We start from the raw sequence: 25,750 nt of genomic DNA on the forward strand, positions 1-25,750 counted from the left end.
AATGGCAGATTGAAACAAATCTAAATGCCAAACAGTCTTGAAACAAATAAAATACCATAAACCCATGAGGCAAAAAGGACATGCTCTTGCTAAGTTTTTCTCCTTAAGAACATGAAGATTTAGGGGTGTATGGGAGAAACTAGCTGTTTATTTCTCCCAGCTATAAATATAATGAAAAAAGGGAGTTCCATAAATTTACTGTAGCTGTAAGAAATTTATTTTACTGCTTAGGTTTAACGTTGAAGACATTTCTAGAATACTGCCTAGGTCTCAGAATTAATGATGTCCTGTGCTTCAGCAAATCCAGGAATTGTTTTGTACTTATTTCATTCCTTCAGTGGAACTTACATGTCTAAATCTACTTGACTGCTTTGAAAATCTTCATCTCTATGACGACTGTTTGACATGCGAGTTTGCTGTGTGTTCATAAACCAGTAAGGAGCTTATAGTGGGGCAGATAAGTGTATGTACAAGGCACGTAGTGAACGCTACAAATTTACTAATTTTTGTAGATTGTGATTATGCAAATATAGTCACCTAAAAACATTAGTAACTGGCATTATCATTTAAATGAAAGGACAGTAATACCAGTGGGTATATATGAACCAGTGTAGTTACTTTTGCAGATCATCTGGAAAATTGTCTGTAGTAATGCTGGCACTGAAGCTCCTTTTTTTGCATAGAAAAACCTCATTATAAATCAATGTACAATTTATGCAGTATGCACCATTTCAGTTCAACATTAATCATTAATAGATAGCCAGTGAGTTTAATGCTACTGGCTGTTTAAGAGAAGAATAAGATATGGTATGCAGAGGGTGAATAATTGAATATAACGTAGCTTAGCTTAGCTTAGAAGGGGATGTATGGCAGTGATGGATGCAGTTTTAATTTAAATGTTTTTACTCTTTGCACTTCTGGGATAGCAACATTAACTAGAAATTAATATAAAAATTACTTAAAAGCCTTAGGGGTGGGAATGAGGGCAAGAATAGATACTTATGCGTAGGTGTGATTGTACAGACATAGACATAGAAGGAATGGAATTTATGTAGCTGTCTTAGGAGTCTGGCAATTAAATGTGCTGATAGGAGCTGATCATCTCAGGCACTTTATAATCAGAAGAAACAGACATCAACAGGAGGTGATTCGTATAATTTTAAGACGGTCATTGATGATAGCTCAAAGTCTAGGTCATTTAAACATTGAAGACTGCAGCTGAATTCACAATGCAAATACCGAATCACATATTGTGGTGATGCATTTTCAGTAGGCCCTACTCTTTAAGCAGATATAAAACCCCACCATAATAACAGTGAGAAGCATTTGGGGGCACATGCTAGTTTACAGATACACCAGATTTCATCTGCTAAAAATGAATATCTAGTTATCCAGAATTGGACATACAGATCTAAAGAGTTTCTACTTCACTGGTGTTTAGAACAGCATATTAATTCAGTATACCACAATATGTCCGTGACAGCGGCTCCCTTTAGAGAATTTGTGCAGGATAAAAATACACCAGGGGTGTATATATCATGACGTCTTGCAAATAGTTCTTCAGTTTTGGATGTATTTCAGTGGCCATAATTAAAGAGATGGTTTTCAGTAAAGACAAATTTCTTAATACTTGATGTAAGCAAACCCCTATAAACCTAACGCTTACCAAATGGCTGGAATTTCTGTATTTTCCTGTTTTTCCGGGATGGCTGTATAAATGTAAATATTACTTCATTATATATATTAATGTGACCATTTTTAAAAGTGCTGTAGATCTTCCTTGGAAAAATGAATTCAGCTGAATGATTTTCAAATGAGGAAACATCTGAATTTGCAGAAATTCATCAGTATTGTCAGACTTATGTTATTAGTTTGTTTTATCATTTAATTGCAGCATCCTTCTGCTTTCCTCAAGTTTTATGAGATACCTTATAATTCCATTGAGAATTATCAAACAAGAATTATATATTACAAATATAGGACAACAGCATTTTCCTATCAGAGGATATTCCTTTGTTGTTCAAAAAAATGTTTGATGCTCATATTTTTAAAGAAAACCTTTGAAGTTAACTTCAATAGAAACTCTTACCATACAGACCAGAAGAGATTTAGTTTACTAATTAGCTGCTTCATTTTGATTTAGTACGTATCAAAATCAATTCACAATTATAGATTTTTTATTAATTAAACTTTCAAAAACAGCTGTGTATGTGCTGATGGCAAACTTTTAACCTGCCTTCTCCTTTTATTTAATTTTCTTCCTTCACAGTTCCCAACTTGATCTAACATTCTATGTTTTTAGGCAAACACTGCACTCACCAGTTGAAGAGCAGAAACTAGAAGTGAGGCTCATGTAAATCCTTATCCTAGAATGAGTTTAACAGTCCATGAATGGCAATTCCCCTATCATTGCCACCCACAGTCCTGTCAACTACTCTTACGAGCTCACCATGGTACTAAACCCTTTGTTCTCCTTTGCACCTGTTCTGCTTTTCTGTCTTTCCCCTGCTGTGAAGATAAGATTTCTTAATTCCCACCCTGTGTGCTTTCACATCAGGTAAGTATTTCTGAAGTGAAAATTCATAAAGGACATATGGGAATAATCTTTGAAAGGATGAGTTATAGGGAGAAGAGCATCATGAGAGCTCAAGAATTTGTGGGAAGGGGAAGTTACAAATTTTCTTTCGTCTCCCTTGTTTAATCAACGTCTTTCTATCCATGTCTCTTCTCAGTAATGAGGGCATGGCCCAAAATTTATTATTTTGGCCAAAATCGCATATTACCTTGTGTGTCTTTACTGTTTTCCCAGTCACATTTATTCTGCTGTAACCCCATCCATCTCTAGCAGCACTCAGCAAAGCAGCTCTTAATTAGGTGGTGTTAAAACTGTCAGTGTTGCAAATCAGCTCTACCTGCAGCTAAACTGCTCCTCTAGTTTGCTGGATATAGATGAGCAGGAGTTGACACAGCTCCAGCAAGTTGTGATGGTAAGAAGAGTCAAAAAATGCAATTGTACCCCGCTACGCACAATCTCCCAGCCTTTGAAAGACGACTCACTAGTATCTGCACCTGGTGCACCTGTTGATTTGCCTTTTGAAGGATCTGCTAGGTTTTATGCCCTAAGTATGCCATAGTTATGAACACTACACATTATGCTTATCTCTTTCTATAGGGCATCTGCCTTTTTAACTCTTCTTAATCCTGTCTGGAATAACAGTCAAAATAATGGAAATGGTGTGTAGGTTTCCAAAAGATTCTTTGTGATTTGGGTTTTGGTTTTTTTTGGGGGGAGTGGAATGATTTTCAAAAAGGACTGAAATTTGGATTAATGATGCATATGTTAGGCTTGAGATAATCTCTCTGTCTTAGGTCTCTTACTTTAAATACATTTCTTAAAAGAACATCTAAAATAAAGCTGACAATGTTGAACTGTGAACTTGCTGAAAATGACCAGTACGAGTCACCTTTGCTTGTGGTTGTAAAACCAAAGAGCTATTGTGTTGCTCATTCGATTACCCAACTAAGTTTGAGTTCAACTAAATTTGGAAAGGTGAGCTTCAGAATAGCCAGAAGGCTGCAGTCTCCTGTATCCTATGACTCCAGCTTCTCCAAGAGATCTACACAAAAGGATTCCTGTGTGGTCCAATCCAAATCCAACCTTACTTTCATGACTTTTTTAGAAAGTGGGGAAATAATTTTTTATTATTATTATAAATTACCTGTGAGAGGGAAGCAATTAAAAATGTACAAATCTTTGACCTTAGAATCAACTTATTTTCATTCTGAAATGCTACTGTATTTTATCTCTTTCCATATCTCTTTGGTTAGGCAGGTCTACACCACTGGTTTTACCTTAGTGAGGGGAAGAGGGCTACCACAGCTTGAATGCAGTAAAAGTAGCCTAGCTGGTGAAGTTGGAGAATAGATGCTTTGCATAAAAAAACCAAACAGTAAGTACCTAGGCAATCACTGCCCCTTGCCCTCCAAATTAATAGCAATCAAAATCTCTGATTAGCTCTGCTATCCCCCTGCTCAAGGCAGTAGAGCCTGTAAGTTGTCAGCAGTTTCCAGCAGTATTTCAGTTAGGAAGAAATACTCCAATGATTCTCTTCTGTGTGTTTGGTTGAATGAAAACTGCTTTACTAGAAAGTAGGTTTTGAGTCTAAGTGCAAAAACTCTTTTCTTCCTTCTAATTATTCATCTGATCACTTTAATGGTGCAGTTGATTTATTTCAAAGTAATCTCTGCTTTTATATGTAAATCACAAGTGTTAGAGTGTGGTAATTAAATTATGCAAGGAAAATGCAAGGTAAAACTGTTCTAATCAAAAGGTGGAAATTCGATTAAAATGTTTGGTATTTATTTATATAACCACGTAACTCATTTTAGAAAAACATTTTTTCCTGAAAATTAGGTTTTCTGTCGTGTACCACTGTGGGCATGTTCGTTATATTTCCCATCACATAGCTGACTAGCTATTTCTGGATGGTCTAAGCATTTTAGTACGAAGGGAAATTTTTGTTGCCTGGTTGAGGCACACAAAAGTGTAAAAGTGATAAAGACCAGAAGCAAAACTATTGTAAGGGAGGTAGCTATTGCCAGTCTGAACTATACTGTACACTGTGTTCCTGAGATGAGTATGGTACATATGGTAACCAGGAAGATTAATGCACTCTGTTAAGCGAGACGTTGCAGTCAGAAACCAATAATTGATACAAATGGCTAGTCTGACCCAGGAAAAGATTTTCATTAATTCTGGGTACAGTTGTCTTAATTGCCTAAAGCGCACGTTTGACAATTTTTAGTTCGGAAGGGAAGTTATCAAAGAACTGAAGTATTCTACTACTTCTAATGCTGATGAAGTCCTTCCGTAAGTTTTAAACAGCTCAACAATACAAGAGCTGCAAAAAAGCACTGAAATTCAGCTCAGCCTTCTAAATAATTTCAAAGCACACATGCTATAATAATCATTGTAATAAGATAAAAAGCTGCAATAAGATCTAAGAGAAGGCTGGGATCCCTAGTTGTGTGTAAAACTTTTCCATGAAGGAGGTTTTTTTCTTACTGTCTTTGCTGGGAAATACAATAATAGTGGAAAGGAAACCCACTGGAAAAAAAATGTTTCCTTCCTTGAGGAATTGCTTTCTTAGAACCTTATTTTCCAAGTTTTCATGCTGTTTGGAAATACTGACAGCAAGGTGTCCAAAGAGAAAACTGAATGTTTCCACTTGTGTGTTTTGATATTAGAAAAGAAATTATTTAGAGGGACATATTTTTTGCTGTTTCCACGTCAGACAACTCTTGAAGCATTTGGATTTCATTTTTGGTTTTTTCACCCTCACTTCTTCAAAATGAAGAAAATTGTCCCCCGTCTTTTAATTTTTTTTTTCTTTTGTTGTTCTTTTCTGATAAAACATGTGGCCTTGCTAGTGCTTTTTCAGTATGGAAGAAGCAAGGAGTAGTTGGGAATTCAAAATGGTGCTTCATCCTTGTACAAGAGGTTGCTGGCAAATAGAGACTCAGTTTCTGCTTATCCTGAATTGCTCTGTATGTTGTTTTCTCATGAGCTTAGAGTAACTAGAAGATATGCCCGAAAGTCTTCCTAACAGCAGAATTTAAGTTTCCAGACCTCCAACTCAGAACGAGTAGTGTCAGCTCTCTTCTGCCCTCTGCCACTTTAAACTATCAGCAAAACACCCACATAAGTCACTCGTGGTACGTGAACACTGTTGCGAGGAGAGGTGGGTTAAAACACATGCACACAGCACTAAGCTTGGGTTCCCCATGAAGAGACTTCTTCTACAGTCTATGCAGAATTAGTAGATGCCAACTTTGATATGAGCAGCTTGGTTATTTGAGCTGACACAGCAATGCAGTTATGCTGAAACTGAATCCAGGCTAACTACTTGAGAAGGTGATTTAAACTGTGAGAGGGCAAAAAGGGAAAGGCAGGAAGTATATTTAACTCCTCTCTAGCCCAGCTGAACCTGTCTTGGTACGTGGGTAATGCCGTATCCTAAAAATAATGCCAAGGACTCTGAATGATTTCGTGATGATCCTGAGTAAGTATCAATTGAAGGGTGTGATGCAATACTTGTGGTCTATTGCCCTTTGAGCTCATCAGCTTCTGCTTATATTAAGAGCAATGTTTTCCTTCATATGTATAAAGCAGATAGTAAATCTACACTACTGCGATAACATAAAAATAAAAAGAACACATTTCTAATGAATTGAGAAATAAAAAGCCAAAGAAAACAGGGACAGTGAAAATGGCTGATTCATGCCTGGTTAATAAATGACATTTCAAAGACATAGTTCTTGAATTGGAATGTAAATGAGAGAGTAAGTAGCCTACTGAAGCAATTTTAAGGAGGCATTCCAGGTGAGGCATTCAAAGACATAATTCAAGGAACCAGTGTTAATGGAAAATTGTTGGAAGTGAGGCTCCGAGAGTTGTAAAAGTTTTGGAAATTTTGAAGGCATGGAAAAAAATTACAGTGCAGGTAGGTTCCAAATTTCTTCTCTCCTCACAGGCTTTCCCTGCAATTTGGGGGAAAGTTGAAGCACATGTTATAAACAATTCCGTGTCAAAATTATATGTAATGTGTTTCTGAAGGAGTGAGCAATGTATTATTTACCACATCTCATACATGGTACAGCTTTTGAATAATGGCAAACAATTTTAGTATTAGAGTTTTTTTCCTTTTGTGCTTAACATACTTTCAAAATAAAAATATACAAACATAGCAAATGTCAACATTGTTGACATACATAAAATAGAAGATTACATCTAGAGGATTCAGAAACAATATGTAAATACAGACAATGTTATAATGCAGATACTGGAGCAACTTGAGTTTTCAGAGAAAAATTTAGAAAATGTAGATTAATAACATCAGATGCATCCAATATAATATGACTGACAGAGTACAGCGTCACAAATCAGCTATAAATTTAGCCTACCCTATAAGTGTGTACCTATATTCAACAAAACTAAGAGCCGGGTCCTGCACTTTGGTCACAACAACCCCATGCAACGCTACAGGTTAGGGGAGGAGTGGCTGGAGAGCTGCCCAGCAGAGAAGGACCTGGGGGTGCTGGCTGGCAGCCGGCTGAACATGAGCCAGCAGTGTGCCCAGGTGGCCAAGAAGGCCAACAGCATCCTGGCTTGTATCAGGAATAGTGTGGCCAGCAGGAGCAGGGCAGTGATCGTGCCCCTGTACTCGGCACTGGTGAGGCCGCACCTCGAGTACTGTGTTCAGTTTTGGGCCCCTCAGTACAAGAGGGACATGGAGGTGCTGGAGCGTGTCCAAAAAGGACAGTGAATTTGGTGAAGGGTCTGGAGCACATAAATCCTATGAGGAGCAGCTGAGGGAACTGGGGTTGTTTAGTCTGGAGAAGAGGAGGCTGAGAGGAGACCTTATTGCTTTCTACAACTACCTGAAAGGAGGTTGTAGCGAGGTGGGTGTTGGTCTCTTTTCCCAAGTAACAAGTAACAGGACAAGAGGAAAAGGCCTCAAGTTGTGTCAGGAGAGGTTTAGGTTGGATATGAGGAAAAATTTCTTCACTGAAAGGGTTGTCAAGCACTGGAACAGGCTGCCCAGGGAAGTGGTTGAGTCACCATCCCTGGAGGTATTTAAAAGATGTGTAGATGCGGTGCTTAGGGGCATGGTTTCATGGTGGACTTGGCAGTTCTAGGTTAACAGTTGGACTTGATGATCTTAAAGGTATTTTCCAACCTAAATGATTCTATGATTCTATGATTTTATATATGTGCATATGCTTGTACATATATGTACATCTATTTTGTAAGTGTTCGAAGTCAGGTTGGATAGGGCTTTGAGAAACTTGATCTAGTGAAAGGTGTTCTCACCTATTGCAGGGGATTTGGTCTAGATGGTCTTTAAAGGTGTCTTCCAAACCAAACCATTCTATGATTCTGTGGGGTTGTATATATGCATATATGTGGTGTATAATATGACCAGGTGGAAGTGTTAAACTGGGTCTGTTCTGCTTCCTGTACCTGCGGTTAAATCCATTTATCACTGTGCTTTGAAACTAGTCCAAATACCTAGGTTGCTGCTAAGAGATCAGCAATAATTTGCAAAGTTAAGGGTACTTTTTTATTGTGAAAGGAAAAGAACTTGTAGGCTTTCATTTTGAAAGTACTATGGTGTGAGGGACTATACTAATCAACATAGGACAAGCAGGTGATTAATTACACCTTAGTAAAGTACAGGTCCACTTCAGCCCTACAGCTTAGATTAAGTCTAGTGACTGTCACTAGATATAAACCAAAAATTATTTTGGCCTATTTTATTTCAGGTTTTATACAGTAATTATTTTGTCTCATTTTATTTTCTGAATTGAACTGTGTTGCAATGTTTAGGAAAGAGTTAAATCTGTATTCATATTATTTGGGTTCTGTTTTGCATTTCATAGTATGTAGCTTTAAGAAAATTACTGCTGAGGTGATGATATACTTACTAACAGTTCTAAAATCTGAGGGGAAGGTAACAATCTCTATGCATTATTGTTATCATGAACAATTTAAGTAGTATTTTTAGGTTTCTTTTATGTTGCAGCTGCTGCTCTCCATTTCTCTAAGTCAGATTGCAGTCACTGAAAGGCTGCTTACTTCCTCTCTATCTTTTTGCAAAGAAAATGACATATCTGTGCTAGCTGATTTATAAACTGGTGAGGAGGAGCTTAATTTAGTTTCAAAGAAGCCATTATTTCATGGATTTTTAGGGTAGAAGAGCCACCATTTCTCTTTTTCACTGTTCCCTTAGAAGATTGTGGGAGGAGAAAAGTGACTACTGTTAGTAAGAGGCATACAGGAGTGTACCTATACTACTGCTTTATTCTGTTACTGCAAGGTATGAATTAACAGGATGCAGCTAGCCTGAAAGAGGCATATGCAACATTGATTCTTTAGCTCTATAGCAGAAATAGGACTGGCTATCAAATCTAGAATGTAAGGAGAAAAAAGATACCTAATTTCTGACAGAAACTTTTGCCTTTAAAGTTTGGTTACTCAGAAAGGTCATATCTTAGAGTTTTCCAATTCTCTTCAGTAAGCTTTCTATCATTTCCATTCATTTACTTTCTAAGTGTGTATTTTCTCATTCTTCCTGAGTTACTGACTTTACTTCATTCCCTTGACCAAAATTCAGTTTGCCTTTTTTACGTAGTTTTTTTTTTATTTTTCAATCAAAAATTGCTATGCAAAAAGGCAGGAGAGTGTGGTACAATATGACAGGTTCATTAATTGTTTGTATTTTCAAATATTACAGAGACATTCAGATGATTGGAAGATAGTCTTTGCCAATTGCTGATTTCTGTATAATTTTAGCTATAAGTGATGTGAAAATGACATCTTTAAAAAACAAGTTGTGATTGCACAAAAAGCAGGACCCTGCTTGCCTATCAGAGTATGTATTTGCATGTCCTGAAATGTTGCCATTATTCAGTAATAGTCCAATTTCCAGCGTATTTTGAGGCTGCGTAGTGGGAAGCCCTGTAAAAACACATAGTTCAATACAGTGCCTACCTTGAGTTTTACCTAATCAGATTAGGTAGAAGGTGGAAACAGAAGCACACTAATGTGAAATGCATAAAATATTTTTCAAGCCAGGATAGATTACTGTCTATGCTGCTCTTTCTGCCAGGCCAGGGTCACCTCTGCTGCAGCCAGATAACATTTATGGAAAGGTTTTCCAATTGCATATTTTAAAATTTGCAAGAGTTATGATGTTATTTATTTTTTGGGGAAGCCTTGTGCTTCCTTAAATATCACCATACCTTCTGTATTATCTCCTGCAACTGGTAACAAAGGTCCTCTATGCTAAAGTAATCTTAAAGTAACTAGAGTTTCCAAGGAGATTTTTCATTGGACTATGGGTCGTAAACAGTCTTTACATTCATCTCTACTACATTACTACCCTGAGAAGTTTCTCTGCCATCATAAAGAATGTTAAAGCAAGTCTCTATAGCCTAAAGTAGTGAACAATCACCCTATTCTCATTGCACTGGGACAGGCAGCCTGTATAGGAAAGCCAACACTGCCTCCCTGCCATCACAAAGTTAATAATGTCTGAGCTGAGACTGCTGACTTATTTTCTCTGCAGTGTCTAAAAGCCACCCCTTTTAACATCCTTAATTAAAAACTCTCCCTTTACCTTGCTTCCTAAATGAAATTGCATCACTTGAATGCATCTAGCATCTGGAAGTTCCTCTCAAATACAGTAGATGATATCTCAGATTTTCAATGTTTTTAAATGTCCCACACTGATATATAACTGCATCAATGTAAGATATTAAAAGCCTGTTCCCTTAAAATTTGTGGTTAATGCTTAATAATTTTCAGAAATGTTCAGATTGCAGAGCATGAGAATACTTTGCTAAATTCTCCTTACAAGCATATCTTTGTCAGGCAGTCACAAAGTTGAAAGCAAAATGGTTTATAGAAAATTAGTTACACAGCTTGTAAAATGCTCTACAATGTTCTGCAAACAAAAGGGAAAATTTCCTGCAATTTTACAATTTTGTACTTGCTCAGATGGCCATTAACCAACAAGATGAAAATCAAATTTATCCTATTCATGCTATGAATTATCTATGATTAGCAGTGTATAGAATGTGATTTTCTAAAGCTCCTTTCATAGTCAAGGTATCTTCAAGCACTTTGTAAAAAAAAAAAAAGGAAAATAAACACCACAAGTATACTAAACCTGTACGGGATCAAAAACTTGTCCTTTTCTTTAGGTTAAGACTGAATCTTTGCTCAGTGGCTCTTAGAAATCATGTTGCACAGAATCCCAGAAGTCGAGTTTTCTTGGCTATTTCTAGTCTTGTTCCAGGAAGCATGTGATGTCTTTTTCTTTCAGTGTGAAATCTATATTGGCTAGCACCTTGAGTGACTTGTTTCCCATGTTACTTTCTTAGTGGTATGAATTCTATGCATACAACTTAAACTGGCTGTGTTGTATAAAACCTATGAACCATCTAAATGTATTCAGAAGTTGTGGTCCAAGCTCTGAAGAAATTGCCAAAAAAAAAAAAAAAGATAATTTACTCACAATAAATGTTCATTTTTTATTTGACTTACTGTTTTCCATGCTGCTGTAATGAACTTGAGTCATGGTTTGTTTAGGTCTTCTGGACAAGGGTTCTGTATTCTGTGATAGTCATATGACCCCAGCTAATGGCACTTTAAGAATTCATCAGGTACCATAAGGCTTGCAGTGCAGTTACAGAACGTACTACCACCACAAGTCGTGGTGGTGCTGTACACTGAAATAAGCTGGTAGTCATATTTGCCTTCATGCAACTGCAGTGCTGTCATCTAGGCGGGAACAGGCCCATAAGTGAAAAACACTGGAGAAGCACAAATGTAACCTTCTCACTTGTGATAACTATTTCAAAATATGACCCAACTATTTTGTACACATCTATACAACAATTTCAAAAAATCAAAATCTATTCTAGCTACCAGAGAGGATGGTCTTCCCGTAGGCATATGCAGACATGAGTACAAATAACCTACAATATCATTATAGCAATAGTTACAAAATTAACCACAATAATCATGTAGCCATTATAAGGTCTTTCAACAGCCATAGCTGGAAGCTTGGCTGAAGTCTTTTAGCAGGACCTAGCTTTCTTGGCAAACAGCAAAAGCTGATGAAGGTGAAGAGGGAGTAAGCAGCTTGCCTGAGCCATCCTATTAAAACATGGAGGAGGAGATGCTATTGTTTTATGAAGTGTTAAAGTATATCTAAAATATAAAGAGGTACAGGCACAACCATATTTTTCCTGCAGTGGTGTGTTGATGAATACACAATTCAAGAGTATCAAAATTAGGAAAAAACCTGCTTACCCATATAGCGATTATCCAAGTCTTTTAGTTAAATGATGTTTACACTGTTCATTAATCGGTTTGGTACTTTTGAGAGCTACCCTGCCTGTCTGACAATTATGCACACACTAAAGAGCCAAAATAATCAGAGCTTTTCTTCATATCTAATTCTCACCATGTCTTCCTCAGTACTAATAAGTTTGAGGGCTTCATCAGTAATTTTTTTATTCTTCAAGCCAATTTGTCCGTGGTTTTTTTTTTTTCTTAGACCATTACAAAGAGTGTTAAGTATTGTCAAATGCAGTCTGAATTTCTGTAGGTCTGAATGAAACCATTGAGCCCTTTAAAGACACCTCTTTCAAAGTTTCACATGGTAATATTGAACATTACCAGCCCGGCCAGTTTTGAGCTAGTAATATCAGGGTAACATGGCCCATGTGTTCTTTTATTACTAAGTCAGTCAGTCAGACCCTAGAAGTTTGCAACACTTGCCTGCTTGCTTAGTAAGCAAGAACTATTATAGACTTGAAACAAAAATCCCACATAAAGGATGGTGGTACAGGGAATGACCTGATGTACACATCAAACCTCAAAAAGGCACTTAGAATTAAGAAAACGTAGTTCCATCTTCAGTTATTCTAGTTTGCTTAGTGACTGCTTTCCTGAGCCAGGTCTGTGGCTCTGGCTGTGTAAGTGGCAGCTGCTGCGGATTTTCTCCATGGCAGCGAGCTGACAAAGGCCAATTCATGTCACTCATCCTCCCTCTGCCATGCAGGAAGGTGGAAGGAGTATTGGAGCCATGTACCCCATTCTGGTACTCCTGGAGTGACAGAAGACTGCTTTAGACCATACTTAGACTTAGTCACATAAGGCTAAGTGACCCAGGTAGGCTCCTCCTGTCAGCAATTCCAGTGTCACTGCTTACTTGAGCTTTTCGAAGAATCCAGGATATTATGCAATTCTTCATTTAGAGTTCCTCAGCTGTAACAACCACATTCCTAATGTTAAATAAATGAGTAGTATTTTAGAAGTCTTTTCTGCTTTCATGACATTCCCATCTAGGCACTAAGCAAATCCTCAACTCCTTTGTGTGTTTCCGATCACTGAAAGAATTTGGATCATTAATGGTTTGTCATGTATTGGCTTTTATGGCCATTGCATCTTTAATGCGGTGTGCCATCCACGTTCTTCACAGTGTCCTGGACGCTGAGAATTGTCATCCTGCATGAAGCCAGGTGCCAGCATTAGAAGTGATTCATAGTAAACATAAGAAATTCTTCACTGTTGTAGCTGATTGATGGCAGCAACAGGGAATTTCACTTGAGACTGCTTCAACGCAGCTAATCTTAAGTCCAATTTAATATTAGACACAATTTTCCCATCATGCAACTGGCTGACAGCAACATCAGAACATTTCTCTCATCTTATTCATACACAGTTTAAGAAACACACATCCGAGGGCTGAAAAAGGTCAGTAAATTAAACAAGAACAAAAACTGGCATTATGTCTCCTCTTTCAAGTTTGCACAGAGAATTTTCCATGGCTGTGTGCTCTGAAAAGGGCTGTAATCCAAATGACACGCTGCTGATCCGGTGATCCAAAATGATTTTTAAGGCTTGGGCAAGTGCTGTGGGCTAAATTCAGCTTTCTCTCAGACCTCATTTGAAATACAGAAACATGTAAAGAGACAGTGAACTGTCATGGTCAAACATTACAGCAGAGGTGCAGTTGAACCATTACAAGGGTACAAATCCAAATTAAAATTCTGTGGTGCAGAAGGAACAAACTAAGACAGATTAAAGTGGGGGGGAAGTTGAACACAGTAGGTGTGTGGGCTAGAGGACTGTGATTGATCTCCTAAGGATATTGCAGTCTGTCTCCGAGAGGCCAAAAGGAAAGCTGCTTATCACGCATAGCATTCATGACAAGTGAGCAGCTAGATGCTGACATGCTGTAGAAAAAATTAAGAAACACAGATGCCAGTCTGTCCCCCATGAGCAGGCCAGTCCCAGGATTTAAAAGCAGTGATTTTCTTTTTTGGGTCTCCTCAGCATAGTGTCCTTGCTGTGCATGTGTATTTGCACAGATACCTCCAACTTGCTGGCCCCATGGGCTCTCTGTCTTTCTGCCAGCAACTAGCTGCTTTTCACATTGCCTGCCACAACCATCTCCTAATTTGCTGCCTCAGCCAGCTGTTCCTGCTTCTACGGAGCCTGTGCCTAGTTTGTATCCTGTCTGAACCTCCTTCCTTATTATCTTGGTGTTGAATTGTGTTATGCCAACATAATACTCTCTGTTAGCTAAATCATCTCCTTTCAGTTCAGCTGAGGTGGGAAGGCGACCTTTAGTAATTGAGAAGAAGCTTTATTGAAATTTACTGAATCATACTCCAATTAAGATATTATTTATGTTATTGTAATTTATTTCCCAGCATTAAATATACCACTGGAAAATCTTTTGATGAGTGTCCGAAGGTACGGACTGTATGAGAAATTATGCATGTACGTACATATATACCAAGGCGGTTTATACATTTTTATTCTTCCTGTATTACCGTTTTGCTTCCCTGTTGTTGTTTTTTGTGAAGGGAGAGAAAAGTGCATTTTACAGCCTCAATTACTAGTTTCTTTTAGCAAGTCCTTTCACAACTGAGGCAGAATACTTTGTTACTGTGAAGGAAATTTTGACACTATTAAAAACACAGCGTAAAATAGGCAGAGAGACTAACTATCTGTTTAGAACTTGTGTGAAATAGAAATGTAACAGATACGATGCTACCTGTTTTGAATCACACCACTGACAAAAATGCATGATTGATGCCAGTAGCCCTATCTTTAATTATAGTACTCTTATAGCTTGTCTTGTGGAATAAAAATAAAACCAAGATCTCATGTAGCCATTCCATTTTGGTGACTTCACTGCACTTTAGGCATTGTTCTTAGCCCAGGCTTGTTCTGTAAATTTCTGACTGTCAGGCTTTATCTCCTAAGCCTCCATTTCTAGATTGGAATATACAATCATTTTACGCCGCTAGGATCAAAAGGAAGTCAGCTTGCATGAGGAGGGTTGGGCTGTCTTCTGTCTGCAGTGCTAACGGTGATTTGCACAAGAAGTCCTGATGTTAAGAGACAGGCAGTCCTGTTAGCTGAATGCTTGTAAATATGTGCTTAGTCTCCACTCAGCTTCAATTTAAGCAAACTATGTTAAAACATGAGTGGAATTCAACAGGGGATGAATCCTCCTGTAGGCTGGTACAAGTTTTGCTAAAAGCCTGAACAAGTGCTAGTCCTTGCAGCTTCCCATACATACCATATTGTGTTCTAATTTGATCACAAAAAAAGCCCAGTAGTAGGACGAGTAGCTTGGTCAAGTCCCTGAGCTCGAGGCAGCGTTAAACATAAAATGTAAATGTAGACAACTCTTTATCAACATAACAACCTTAGCTCACTGAAGACTGAGACAGTATTTTACAACTGTATATATGAATCTTCTAACATGTTATTAGATCTTTAAAATGTAAAAATATGTGTTACTTAATTTTTTCATTCTTCCATAACATCTTCACATTAACAGGCCTGGGTTCTCCTGGGGCAATTTACTGTGATGTCTGCTAGAAGGACAACACAGCAGGAAACAATTCAGGTTTCTCGATTGCAGTGATGGTAACACATGTGAGCTGATGAGGGCAGGTATTCTGGCTCGACCTCATACAAGCAAGGAGGAACTGGTCAGACTGTGAGGTTCAGGGGTAGTCTTGGTTGCAATGACCATGAGATTGTGGAGTTCAGGATCCTGCAAGGAGGGAATAAAGCCAAAAGACAGGACCACAACCCTGGTGTTCAGGAGAGCAGACTTTTTCATGTTCCGGTATCTGCTTGGAAGAATCCCATGAGGTACAGTCTTTGAGATAAGAGGGTCCAGAAGAACTGGCTGATTTTTAAGGATCTCCTCCTCCAAGCTCAAAAAAGGTCCCCTTCCAAGTGCAGGAAATCAAGCAGATGTGGCAGGAGGCCCACATGGATGAATAAGTACATCTGGACAAAACTCAAAATAAAAAGGAAGCATACAAGAGGTGGAATCAGGGCCAGGTGGCCCACGCAGAATACAAAGATTCTGTCTGAGAGCAGAGGGATAGGGCTAGGAAAGCCAAAGCCCACATGGAGTTGAATCTGCCAAGGAGCATGGACGGCAACAAGAAGGGCTTCTACAGATTTAAGAGCAGCGAAAGGAAGACTAGGAAAAATGTGGGCCTGCTGCTGAATGGTTTAGGGGACCTGGTGACATAGAAATGGTTGAAGTACTCAATGCCTTTTCACCTCTGTCTTGATGAGTAAGACTGACCTTCAGGAACACCAAGCCCCTGAGACTTGTGAGAAAGTCTAGAACCATGATGACTTACTCTTGGTGGAAGATGATCAGGTTAAGAAACGTTTAAACAAATTGGACATACAGATGTCTGTGGAATCTGGTGGGATGAACCCATGATTGCTAAGGGAGCTGGCCAATGTTATTGCAAGGCCATTCATGATTCATCAGCACCCTCTTAATGATCTGGATGATGGCACAGAGTGCACTTCCAACAAGTCTGCAAATGATGGAAAACTGGGAGGAATGCTGGATACACCAGATGGTTGTGCTGCCATTCAGAGGCATCTTGATAGGCTAGGGAACTGACCACACAGGAACCTTATGATTTTCAACAAAGGGAGAAGCACAGTCCTACACTGAAGAAGGAATAGTAGTATAGGCTTGGCACCAACTAGCTGCAATTTAGCAGAAAAAACCTTGGGTGTCCCGGGGGACAAGAAGTTGCACATAAGCCAGCCGTGTGCTCTTGAGGCAAAGAAGACCAACAACTTTCTGGGCAGAATTAGAGCATTGCCAGCAGGCTGGGAGAGCTGATCTCCCTCTACTCAGGCCTGGTGAGGCCATCCGGAGTGTTCTATCCAGTTTTGGGCTTTTCAGCACAAGAAAGATGTGGACATACTGGACTGAGTCTAGCAGAGGGTCACAAAGGTGATAAAGGGGCTGGAGCATATTTTGTATGAGGAAGGACTGAAAGAGCTGCAACTGTTTAGCCTGGAGAAAATAAAGCTCAGGAGGAGATGTTATCAGTATGGAAAAATACCTGATGGGAGGAAGTAAAGAACATGGAGCCAGGCTCTTCTCAGTAGTATTCAGTGGTAGGATAAGCGACAATGGGCACAAACTGAAACACCAAGAAATTCCATTTAAACAAGAGAAAAAGCTTTCACTGTAAAAACACAGGATGAGGTTGTCCAGGCAGGTTATAGAGTTTCCATCCTTAGAGATATTCAAAACCTGACTGGATGTGGTCCTGAGCAACCATCTCTAGGTGGCACTGCTTTGAGCAGAGGGGTTGGACTAGATGATCTCAAGAGGCCCATTCTAATCTTAGAGATTCTGTGATCATATTTTTCTTCTGCCACTGGGACATTGTCTAATTTTGAACATCTGAACGCAAGAAAAGACTCATTCACTGTGAAGGTGGTTGAACAGTGTAATAGGTTGCACAATCAGGTTGTGATATCTGTTGAGATATTCAAACCCTGACTGGACACAGTCCTGGAATCCCTGCTCTAGCTGACTCTGCTTCAGCAGGCAGGGGTATACTAGATAATCTCAAGAGGTCCCTTCCAACCTAAATAATTATGTGATTTCAGGGCAAAGTTTAGGAGGCATGGTGGTATTGGGTTGATGGTTGGACTTGATGATCCTAGAGGTCTTTTCCAACCTTAATAATTCTATGATTCTATGTGATTTTGTGAATATAAATCAGTACAGGCACACAGAGTCGTTAGGAGGAAGTTGAGAAGAGGCAGAGTAGTTCTATATTTTGGGTTTTATTTTTCCTGAAATTTTGTCAGGCACTTTTACATATAAACTGAGGAGCAAATAAAAATGGCCTTTTCCAATGTGAACACAACTTAAATTTACATACAAACACAAGGAACCTTAATGGTTCATAACTTACTTGTGCTGTGTTTGCAAATAAACATTAAAGACATAAATTGTCTTCCTTGTGAAAAGACTGTTAAAAATGTAGATACTAGTGGCCTTCCATTCAAAGATGGTTTAATGTAAAATAACACTACATTCTGCCTGTTTGACTCTAGCTTCTACTGGAACAGGTATGGCTGGCCTAGTAAGGGTAGAGGTTAAGTTTTCAGGGTAAATCATAAGTCCATGCTCTCTGTGGTGGGGGCCTAGAATTTAGTTCTTTGAACTTCTGGCATACCTTCTATCACTACTGTTTTGGCAACGCATGGATGTAGACTCCTGGCCAGTGCTGCGTGCCTCCATTTCTCTTTTCTCTTGTGCGATTGCAGCAGCAGTGACACAAAGCATTAAGAGCACAGATAAGTGAATTATCTGTGAAGTACTTCACAGTTCATTGTCCCAGATGTGCATACCTATTATATGTAGATATGTTTTAAACTTTTAGGCAATAGTTTGACTTCAGATGAATCCCATATTATTTATCTTTCTTAAGCAAAAGCAATGCACAAGATAGAATTGATGTTACTTGTTCCTGAAAAATAAGTCATTAAGATCTGCATGAATAAATCATAATGAAGGAGTATTAACCACAGGCAATTGAGTAGTTAGAAGTACAGTTTACTGAAGCAATGGATATCATATTAAATGATAAGCCTTCGGTAAGTAGGCAATAGTAGTCAATTGGCAAATAAAAAACTGAAAAGTAAAAAAACCACCAACTTGCACATACAAACCAGTTGAACCAATATACTAGAATATATTTTTTAAAATTTAAAATAATGTTAAAAAGCTTTATAAAAACATATTATTATAGTAGAATGTGTTTTGACAGTGTAATAAAGCTTCATAATGCATGTGGTTTGACTCATTTTGATGATAAAATTTTCTTTTTCTTTTGCAGAAAATGATGAGGTCATCTGTGTTTCATATGTTCATACTAAGCATGGTGGCTGTAGATGTGATTGTTGCTGCTAGTAACTACTACAAAGGAGAAAATTTTAAGAGGCAATACGATGAATTTTACCTAGCTGAGGTGAGTATGCTGAAAAGACTATCTGGATATTTTTCAAGATAAGCTAAAGCAGAAAATGTGAATGTCAAGCACATTTTAGTATATAATTTTTTTATTCCCTTAAGCATTCCAAGAATTCTTTGCTAACTTGTTCAAGTTCCTCTGTCTCACAAAGGCTGACAGCCCTATCTTACAACCTTTTGAAAGGTAATTTCCTGAAACAAAATGTCAGTAGTAATGAGCTGAGGCTTAAGTATAACATCTGCAGGCAATACATGGCTGCTGAGTTGCTATCTTTCTGTAGCAAGAGTGTAACATCCAGAAGAATTTAACTTTAAAAAAATAACAAAACACTGTATTTAAAGAATATAGTATTCCTTCCTAAATCATCTTTATTCAACCTATACTTAGCTGCAAGAAGGTCCTTAAGCATAACCAAAATAGGGTTGCAAATAACCTGGCTTTAGTAACCTCAAGACCACTCTGCAAAAGAAAAAAAAAAGAGCTATTCAGTCATTAATTCAATGAAGGAGGAGGCTGTGCTCCTGAAGCAGTGAAGTGGAGGTAAAAAGTTTCTTTATAAGTGACATTCTGGCAGGGAGCCTGCCTGAGTCATTAACTGGTCAAGGATTTTACTGTAGAGCATGCACTAAAGATACTAGAACCTTGCCTATGTGTCTTTTTAGTACTACTTAATTCAGTTAAAAAAATACTTGAAGTCTTTGGCACTAATGTACAGGCATAGCTTCAAATAGATATTTGTTTTTCCTGAATCAAGAGTGAAATCAGTATTGTGTCATTCTTTATTAAAAATACTTATTTCCATAGGCACTGTGAATTGTCACTTTAGCTAAGTATAAAGCCACCAGTGCTGAAATTCACTGAGATCAGTTCTCTGAAAGTGTTGATTACAGTTGCCTGGATTAGGCACATGTCTAGCTTTATCGTTACTGCAGTTTCCCTGGCTTCAATAATTACACAGTCCTTCTTTGGAGACAGAAGGGACATTCTTAGGCTAGAGTGCATGATAACAGTATATTCCTTGTGATTCCTCTGCCATTGATATTGCCTTGTAATAGGAGTAACAAAGAAATACCAATGGCAGAGGAATTACAAGTCAAAAAGTTTGATGATTTGTACTCTTGGGATTTTAAATGTCTAAATACACTTGAAAGTCAGGCTCAAGCACCCATCTTTAAACCCTTTAGTCTGTAACATTATGATGCTTTATGAATCTTCCTTTTGTAAAGGAGGTTGAGTAGATACCCATTTTTTTAATTTACCTTAGTTGACACTTCACCAGTGCTGGGACAAAAATGAAATCAAAGAAAAGTTGAAGGTAGCACCAGAGTCCAAACACTTGAAAAAGTGCAGACTGTAGAGACATCAGTGCTGCATCATGCTCTGCTGTCTCTCATGCCACTGGAGATAGCTGCAGTTTGTATGAACATTGATTCAATGTTGGCCCAGCCAACAATTACAAGACAAATTGTGAAATCTATTATCTTTATTTTATTTCAAGTTTTGAGCATATTCAAAAAACAACATGAATGTGAAAGAGTATGACCCTGGGAATAAGACATCAGAATAAAACCAAGCAATGCTGGGTGCTCTTCTGACACCCCCCACATATTTGACAATAGAAGTGAGGACAGGGAAACTCATTTTAATCTCCGTCACGGTTTAACCCTGGCAGGCAGCTCAGCCCCACACAGCTGCTCGCTCGCTCTCCCCCAGTGGGATGGGGACAGAATCAGCAGAATAGAAGTGAGACAACTCATGGGTTGAGATAAAGGCAGTATAATAGGTAAAACAAAAGCTGCGTGTGCAAGCAAAGCAACATAAGGAGTTCATTCACTGCTTCCCATGGGCAGGCAGGTGTTCAGCCATGAAAGCAGGGCTCCATCACACATAACAGTTACTTAGGAGGACAAATGCCATCACTCTGAACATCCTCCCTTCCTTCTTCCCCAAGCTTTATATGCTGAGCATGACATCGTATGGTATGGAATATCCCTTTGGTCAGTTGGGGTCAGCTGTCCCAGCTCTGTCCCCTCCGAACTCCTTGTGCACCCCCAGCCTGCTCGCTGGTGGGGTGGGGTGAGAAGCAGAAAAGGCCTTGACTGTGTGTAAGCCCTGCTCAGCAGTATCTAAAACATCCCTAAGTTATCAACATGGTTTTCATCACAAATCCAAAACATAGCCCATACTAGCTACTGTGAAGAAAATTAACTCTATCCCACCTAAAACCAGTACAGTATCCTAGGCCAGAAACAAATAATTAAGACAGCCTTAAAGCCCGAGATCATGATCTTTTCATGGTAGGCATTTTTGCTTTTTGCCCAGGATACAGCAAGCAGAGCCTAGATTCTTAACAAAACAACATTAATTCTATTTATATTCAAAATAGGAAACGCTGCATGTGCTATTTCTGTTTTGGCACTGAACATATAGTATAATTATGCTTTTATTAATCAGTGCTAGAAATGCTGTCTTCAACATCTATTTCAAATGTAAGGTTTGGGGATTTTTTCCAACAGAAATACTTGCCAGGGTTTAATAATGCAAGATGAGTACATGATGTGTACTAGTATATTATAATTCTGTCCTATAAGCGATGTCTGGTTTTCTTTTAAATAAATAAAAATATATTTTTCTGTCTCTGCATAGCTTAGATTATTGATCTATTAGTGGGGAGGTTGTCAGAAAACTCATTTGTTAACATTCTACATGTTTACATCTCTAAGTATGTAAGGTAAATTAGTTTGGAATAGAGAAAGGTATTTTATTTATTTGTAGGGCATACTCTTTTGACGTCCATTTGTTGGTTTTCTTTTTTTTTTTTACCTGTGATGCTTTTACTAGAAACACTGTAAAAAACAAGAACAAACCTCTAGTATCTTACAAGAGGAGGTATGAAGTACAGTCATAGAAGAGCAGAAGAGTAAAAGAAATCCTGGGAGAGAGGAGAAATTGATAAGCTGGTGTCATTTCCTACTTGGTTATTGTGAAACTTGTTCTTTGCAGCACAGGGCGTACAAATAAATTGTTTTTAAGAGCCTTGAAGAGGCTGAATACTCAAATAGTGTGGATTATTCCACAGTGGCTTGTTTGTTTCCTTGGTCAGGAGCAGGGTGCTTGGAGCAGGGTACACTGCTGTTGCTCTGTATTTTCTGTTAGACTAGGCTGCAGAAACCTCTCCCTTCAGAGGGAGCTTACTTGAGCTGTACATAGCATTGGGGCTTCACTTTGCTAAAGGAAATAGCCAGACAGATTACAGCAGACATATCTGGATTTCTGATACATTTTCAATAAGTCATCTTGGAAGCTGCTGGCCTTAGGAGCAGACATGATCTAATAAAATAGCTCACTCAGTCCATTCTATGGACCACATGTTTTAGTGGCCTTGAACTGTAGACATACATCCATTTAAATTCAATAGACAGATCTGAGTGAAGTTACCTAGATAGAATAATAGAATCATATAATGGTTTGGATTGGAAAACACTTTAAAAATCATCTAGTTCCAGCCCCCCTGCTGTGGGCAGGGACACCTTCCCCTAGATCAGGTTGCTCAAAACCCCATCAAACCTGGCCTTGAACACTTCCAGGAATGGGGCATCCACAACTTTTTGGGGCAGTATGTTCCAGTGTCTCACCACACTCATAGTGAAGAATTTCTTCCTTATGTCTGGTCTAAATCTGGCCTCTTTTAGTTTAAAGCCATTACTGCTTGTCCTATCACTACATGCCCTTGTAAAAACTCCCTCTCTAGCTTTCTTGTAGGCCCACCCCCTTCAGGTACTGGAAGGCTGCTATAAGGTCTTCCCACAGCCTTCTCTTCTTGAGGCTGAACAATGCCAACTCTCTCAGCCTGTCTTCGTAGGAGAGGTGCTCCAGCCCTCTGATCATCTTTGTGGCCCTCCTCTGGACTCTCTCCAACAGGTTGATGTCCTTCTTATGTTGGGGGCCCCAGTGCAGTAGTCCGGGTGGGGTCTCATGAGAGTGGAGTGGAAGGGGAGAAGCACCTCCCTCAACCTGCTGGTCACGCTTCTTTTGATGCAGCATTCTGGGCTGCAAGCACACATGGCCAGGTCATGTTGAGCTTCTTATCAGCCAACACCCACAAGTCCTTCTCCTCAGGGCTGCTCTCGATCCATTCTCCCCCCATCCTGTATTTGTGCTTGGGATTGCCCCAACCCATGTGTGGGACCTTGCACTTGGCCTTGTTGAACTTCAAGAGGTTCGCATGGGCCCACCTCTCATGCCTGTCAAAGTCCCTCTTGATGACACCCATTCCCTCCAGTGTGTACCACCACACCACACAGACTGGTGTAAACTTGCTGAGGGTGCACTCAGTCCCACTGTCCTTGTGTGCTGGTTTTGGCTGGGATAGAGTTAATTTGCTTCACTGTAACTGGTAAAATGATGATGGCACAGTGATGCTTTAGTTGCTGTTAAGTAGTGGCTCAGTGTTGCTAAGTAGCTCCTGTAGCAGTGAGGGACCTTTCCAGCTTCCCGCGCTCTGCCACGTGGGCGGGAGGCTGGGGGGGCGGGGCCACAGCCCAGACAGGTGACCCCGACTGGCCAATGGGGTGTTCGTTCCACACCATGTGATGCCACGACCAGTACATTAATGGGGGCAATTGGTGCATGGGGGGGCGGTTGCAGCTCGGGGACTGGCGGCGTCGGGTCGGTGGGTGGTGAGGGGCTGCGTCGCATGTGGTTTGTTTTTGTTGTTCATTCCCCCTTCCCCCCACCGTGGGTTTCACCTCTCTCTTGTTATTTTCCTTTTCATTGCATTATTGTTGTTGTTATTATTGTTTTATTTTAATTATTAAACTGTTCTTATCTCAACCCACGAGCTTTCTCACTGTTACCCTTCTGATTCTCTCCCCCATCCTGCTGGTGGGGAGTGAGCGAGCGGCTGTGTGGGGCTGAGCTGCTGGCTAAACCACAACACCATGTCACCAACAAAGGTGTTAAATAGTGCCAGTCCCAATACTGACCTCTGAGAAACATCACTCGTTACTGGTCTCCACTTGGACATTGAGCCATTGACTGCAACTCTTTGAGTGCAACCATCCAGCCAATTCCTTATCCACTGAGTGGTCCACCCGTCAAATCCGTGTCTCTCCAATTTAGAGACAAGGATGTTGTGTGGGACACTGTCAAATGCTTAGCACAAGTCCAGGTAGATGATGTCAGTCGCTCTTCCCTTTTCCACCAATGCTGTAACCCCGTCATAGAAGGCCATCAAATTTGTCAGACACAATTGTCCTTAGTGAAGCCATGTTGGCTGTCACCAATCATCATATTTTCCATGTGCCTTAGCATAGTTTCCAGGAGGATCTGCTCCATCTGTGCCAGGCACAGAGGTGAGACTGACTAGACTGTAGTTCCCCAGGTCTTCCTTTTTTCCCTTTTTAAAAATGGGTATTATGTTTTGGCTTTTCAAGTCAGTGGGAACTTCACCAGACTGACATGAATTCTCAGATATGATTGGTAGGGGCTTAGCAACTTCATCTGCCAGTTCCCTCAGAACACTCAGATGCATCTCATCAGATCCCATGGCCTTGTGCACCTTCAGGTTCCTTAGATAGTCTCAGACCTGATCTTCTCCTACCGTGGCTGGTTCTTCATTCTCCCAGTCCCTGCCTTTACCTTCTGCAACACAATAGTAGATACCCAGTACCCAGAAAAAAACAGTGTTTTCTTTGTTGGAAAGAGAAGACAGACTCAAGAGAAAATGAGGGAAAGGTAAGACAAAAAGGTAAAAGACAGAAATTAGTTCTAAACGCAGATCCCATCAGCTGCATAATTTTGTATACCCAGTAGCAAATACAAGGTTCTGATGAGCATTTCAACTTATGTACATCAGCCCCGCAGACTAAGAAAAACCAGACTTTTAGCAGGATGACTCAAAACCCCAACGCAGTATATGAGAACCTGGAAAGAACAGAGCTTCAAACTCACTTTGGTAATTGTTATTGAGGATGTTGATGTTACCTGCTCAATACCTAGACAGAATAGTGACAGACTAAACCTACAGAGGTTTAGAGGGTTCTTATATTTGCCGACTTAATGGTATCAATGGATGTTTGTTTTTATATGCAACTGCCACATTGTCTTCCATTAAAAGAGGTTACAGACTAGAAGGCTTATTGGAGACTTCTGAGATTCCTACAAACACTACTTTAGAGGGTCTGAAAATCAGAGTTCAAAAACAGGTGCTCCTACACACTTCCTCCTAGGTTCCTCTTGCAGTCTGTCCCCTTGCACTGCTGCTTTTGTGTAGCCTTTGCCCTGCCCTGGCTGAAGGAAAGATTGAGTGCTGTTTCAAATCTGGTAGCAAGGGAAGCACTGGAAGTTTGTGCCCTTAATCCCAGTGATGCTGCTCAGAAGAACTCTTGTCTTTCCTAACAGCTCTATAACCTTTCAAGTAAGCCACAGTTACAAAGAAAATGAACTGGGTCTGTCACTGTTGGGTGTTGGCCTATACTGAGCTCTGCCTCTGCAAAAAAACATTCAGGGGCTACTGGTATAAGTTAATGTTGCTGAAGGCAGCATTAGTACCATAAAACTTGCAGGTGACCGAATGGGAGGTAGCCCTCAGAGAAGCAGCCCAACTGTGGAAGCTCATCTATGGCCTCCCCAAAGCAAAACTGGCAACCTGGTGGAGCGTGGCTGCTCATGTGTTACACCTGCCTTTTCTGTGTGGGTCTGCTCTGGCTTCTTATGTCAGTTTGCCTTTCCCCTGCCTCTACAGCAATGAAAGGAGTGATTACAATTTTAAAAACGTCTATAAAATTGTATTACATTTCACACCTAACAAAGAGTTCTAGTCAGTTATTTT

The 25,750-nt window shown here is 39.6% G+C and overlaps 1 protein-coding gene across 1 annotated transcript in view; it reads left to right on the forward strand.

Annotated features, from left to right (window-relative positions):
* Window positions 1-25,750, forward strand: part of NALCN (sodium leak channel, non-selective) — a 247,593-nt gene that overhangs the window by 108,584 nt on the left and 113,259 nt on the right. The window contains exon 11 of the mRNA XM_064440627.1: window positions 18,784-18,915. Within this exon, the coding sequence (XP_064296697.1) occupies window positions 18,784-18,915 (132 nt within the window). The remainder of the gene's footprint in view (window positions 1-18,783; window positions 18,916-25,750) is intronic.

The sequence above is a fragment of the Phalacrocorax carbo genome, chromosome 1 (assembly GCF_963921805.1).
Source record: "Phalacrocorax carbo chromosome 1, bPhaCar2.1, whole genome shotgun sequence".
NCBI classification, from domain to species: domain Eukaryota; kingdom Metazoa; phylum Chordata; class Aves; order Suliformes; family Phalacrocoracidae; genus Phalacrocorax; species Phalacrocorax carbo.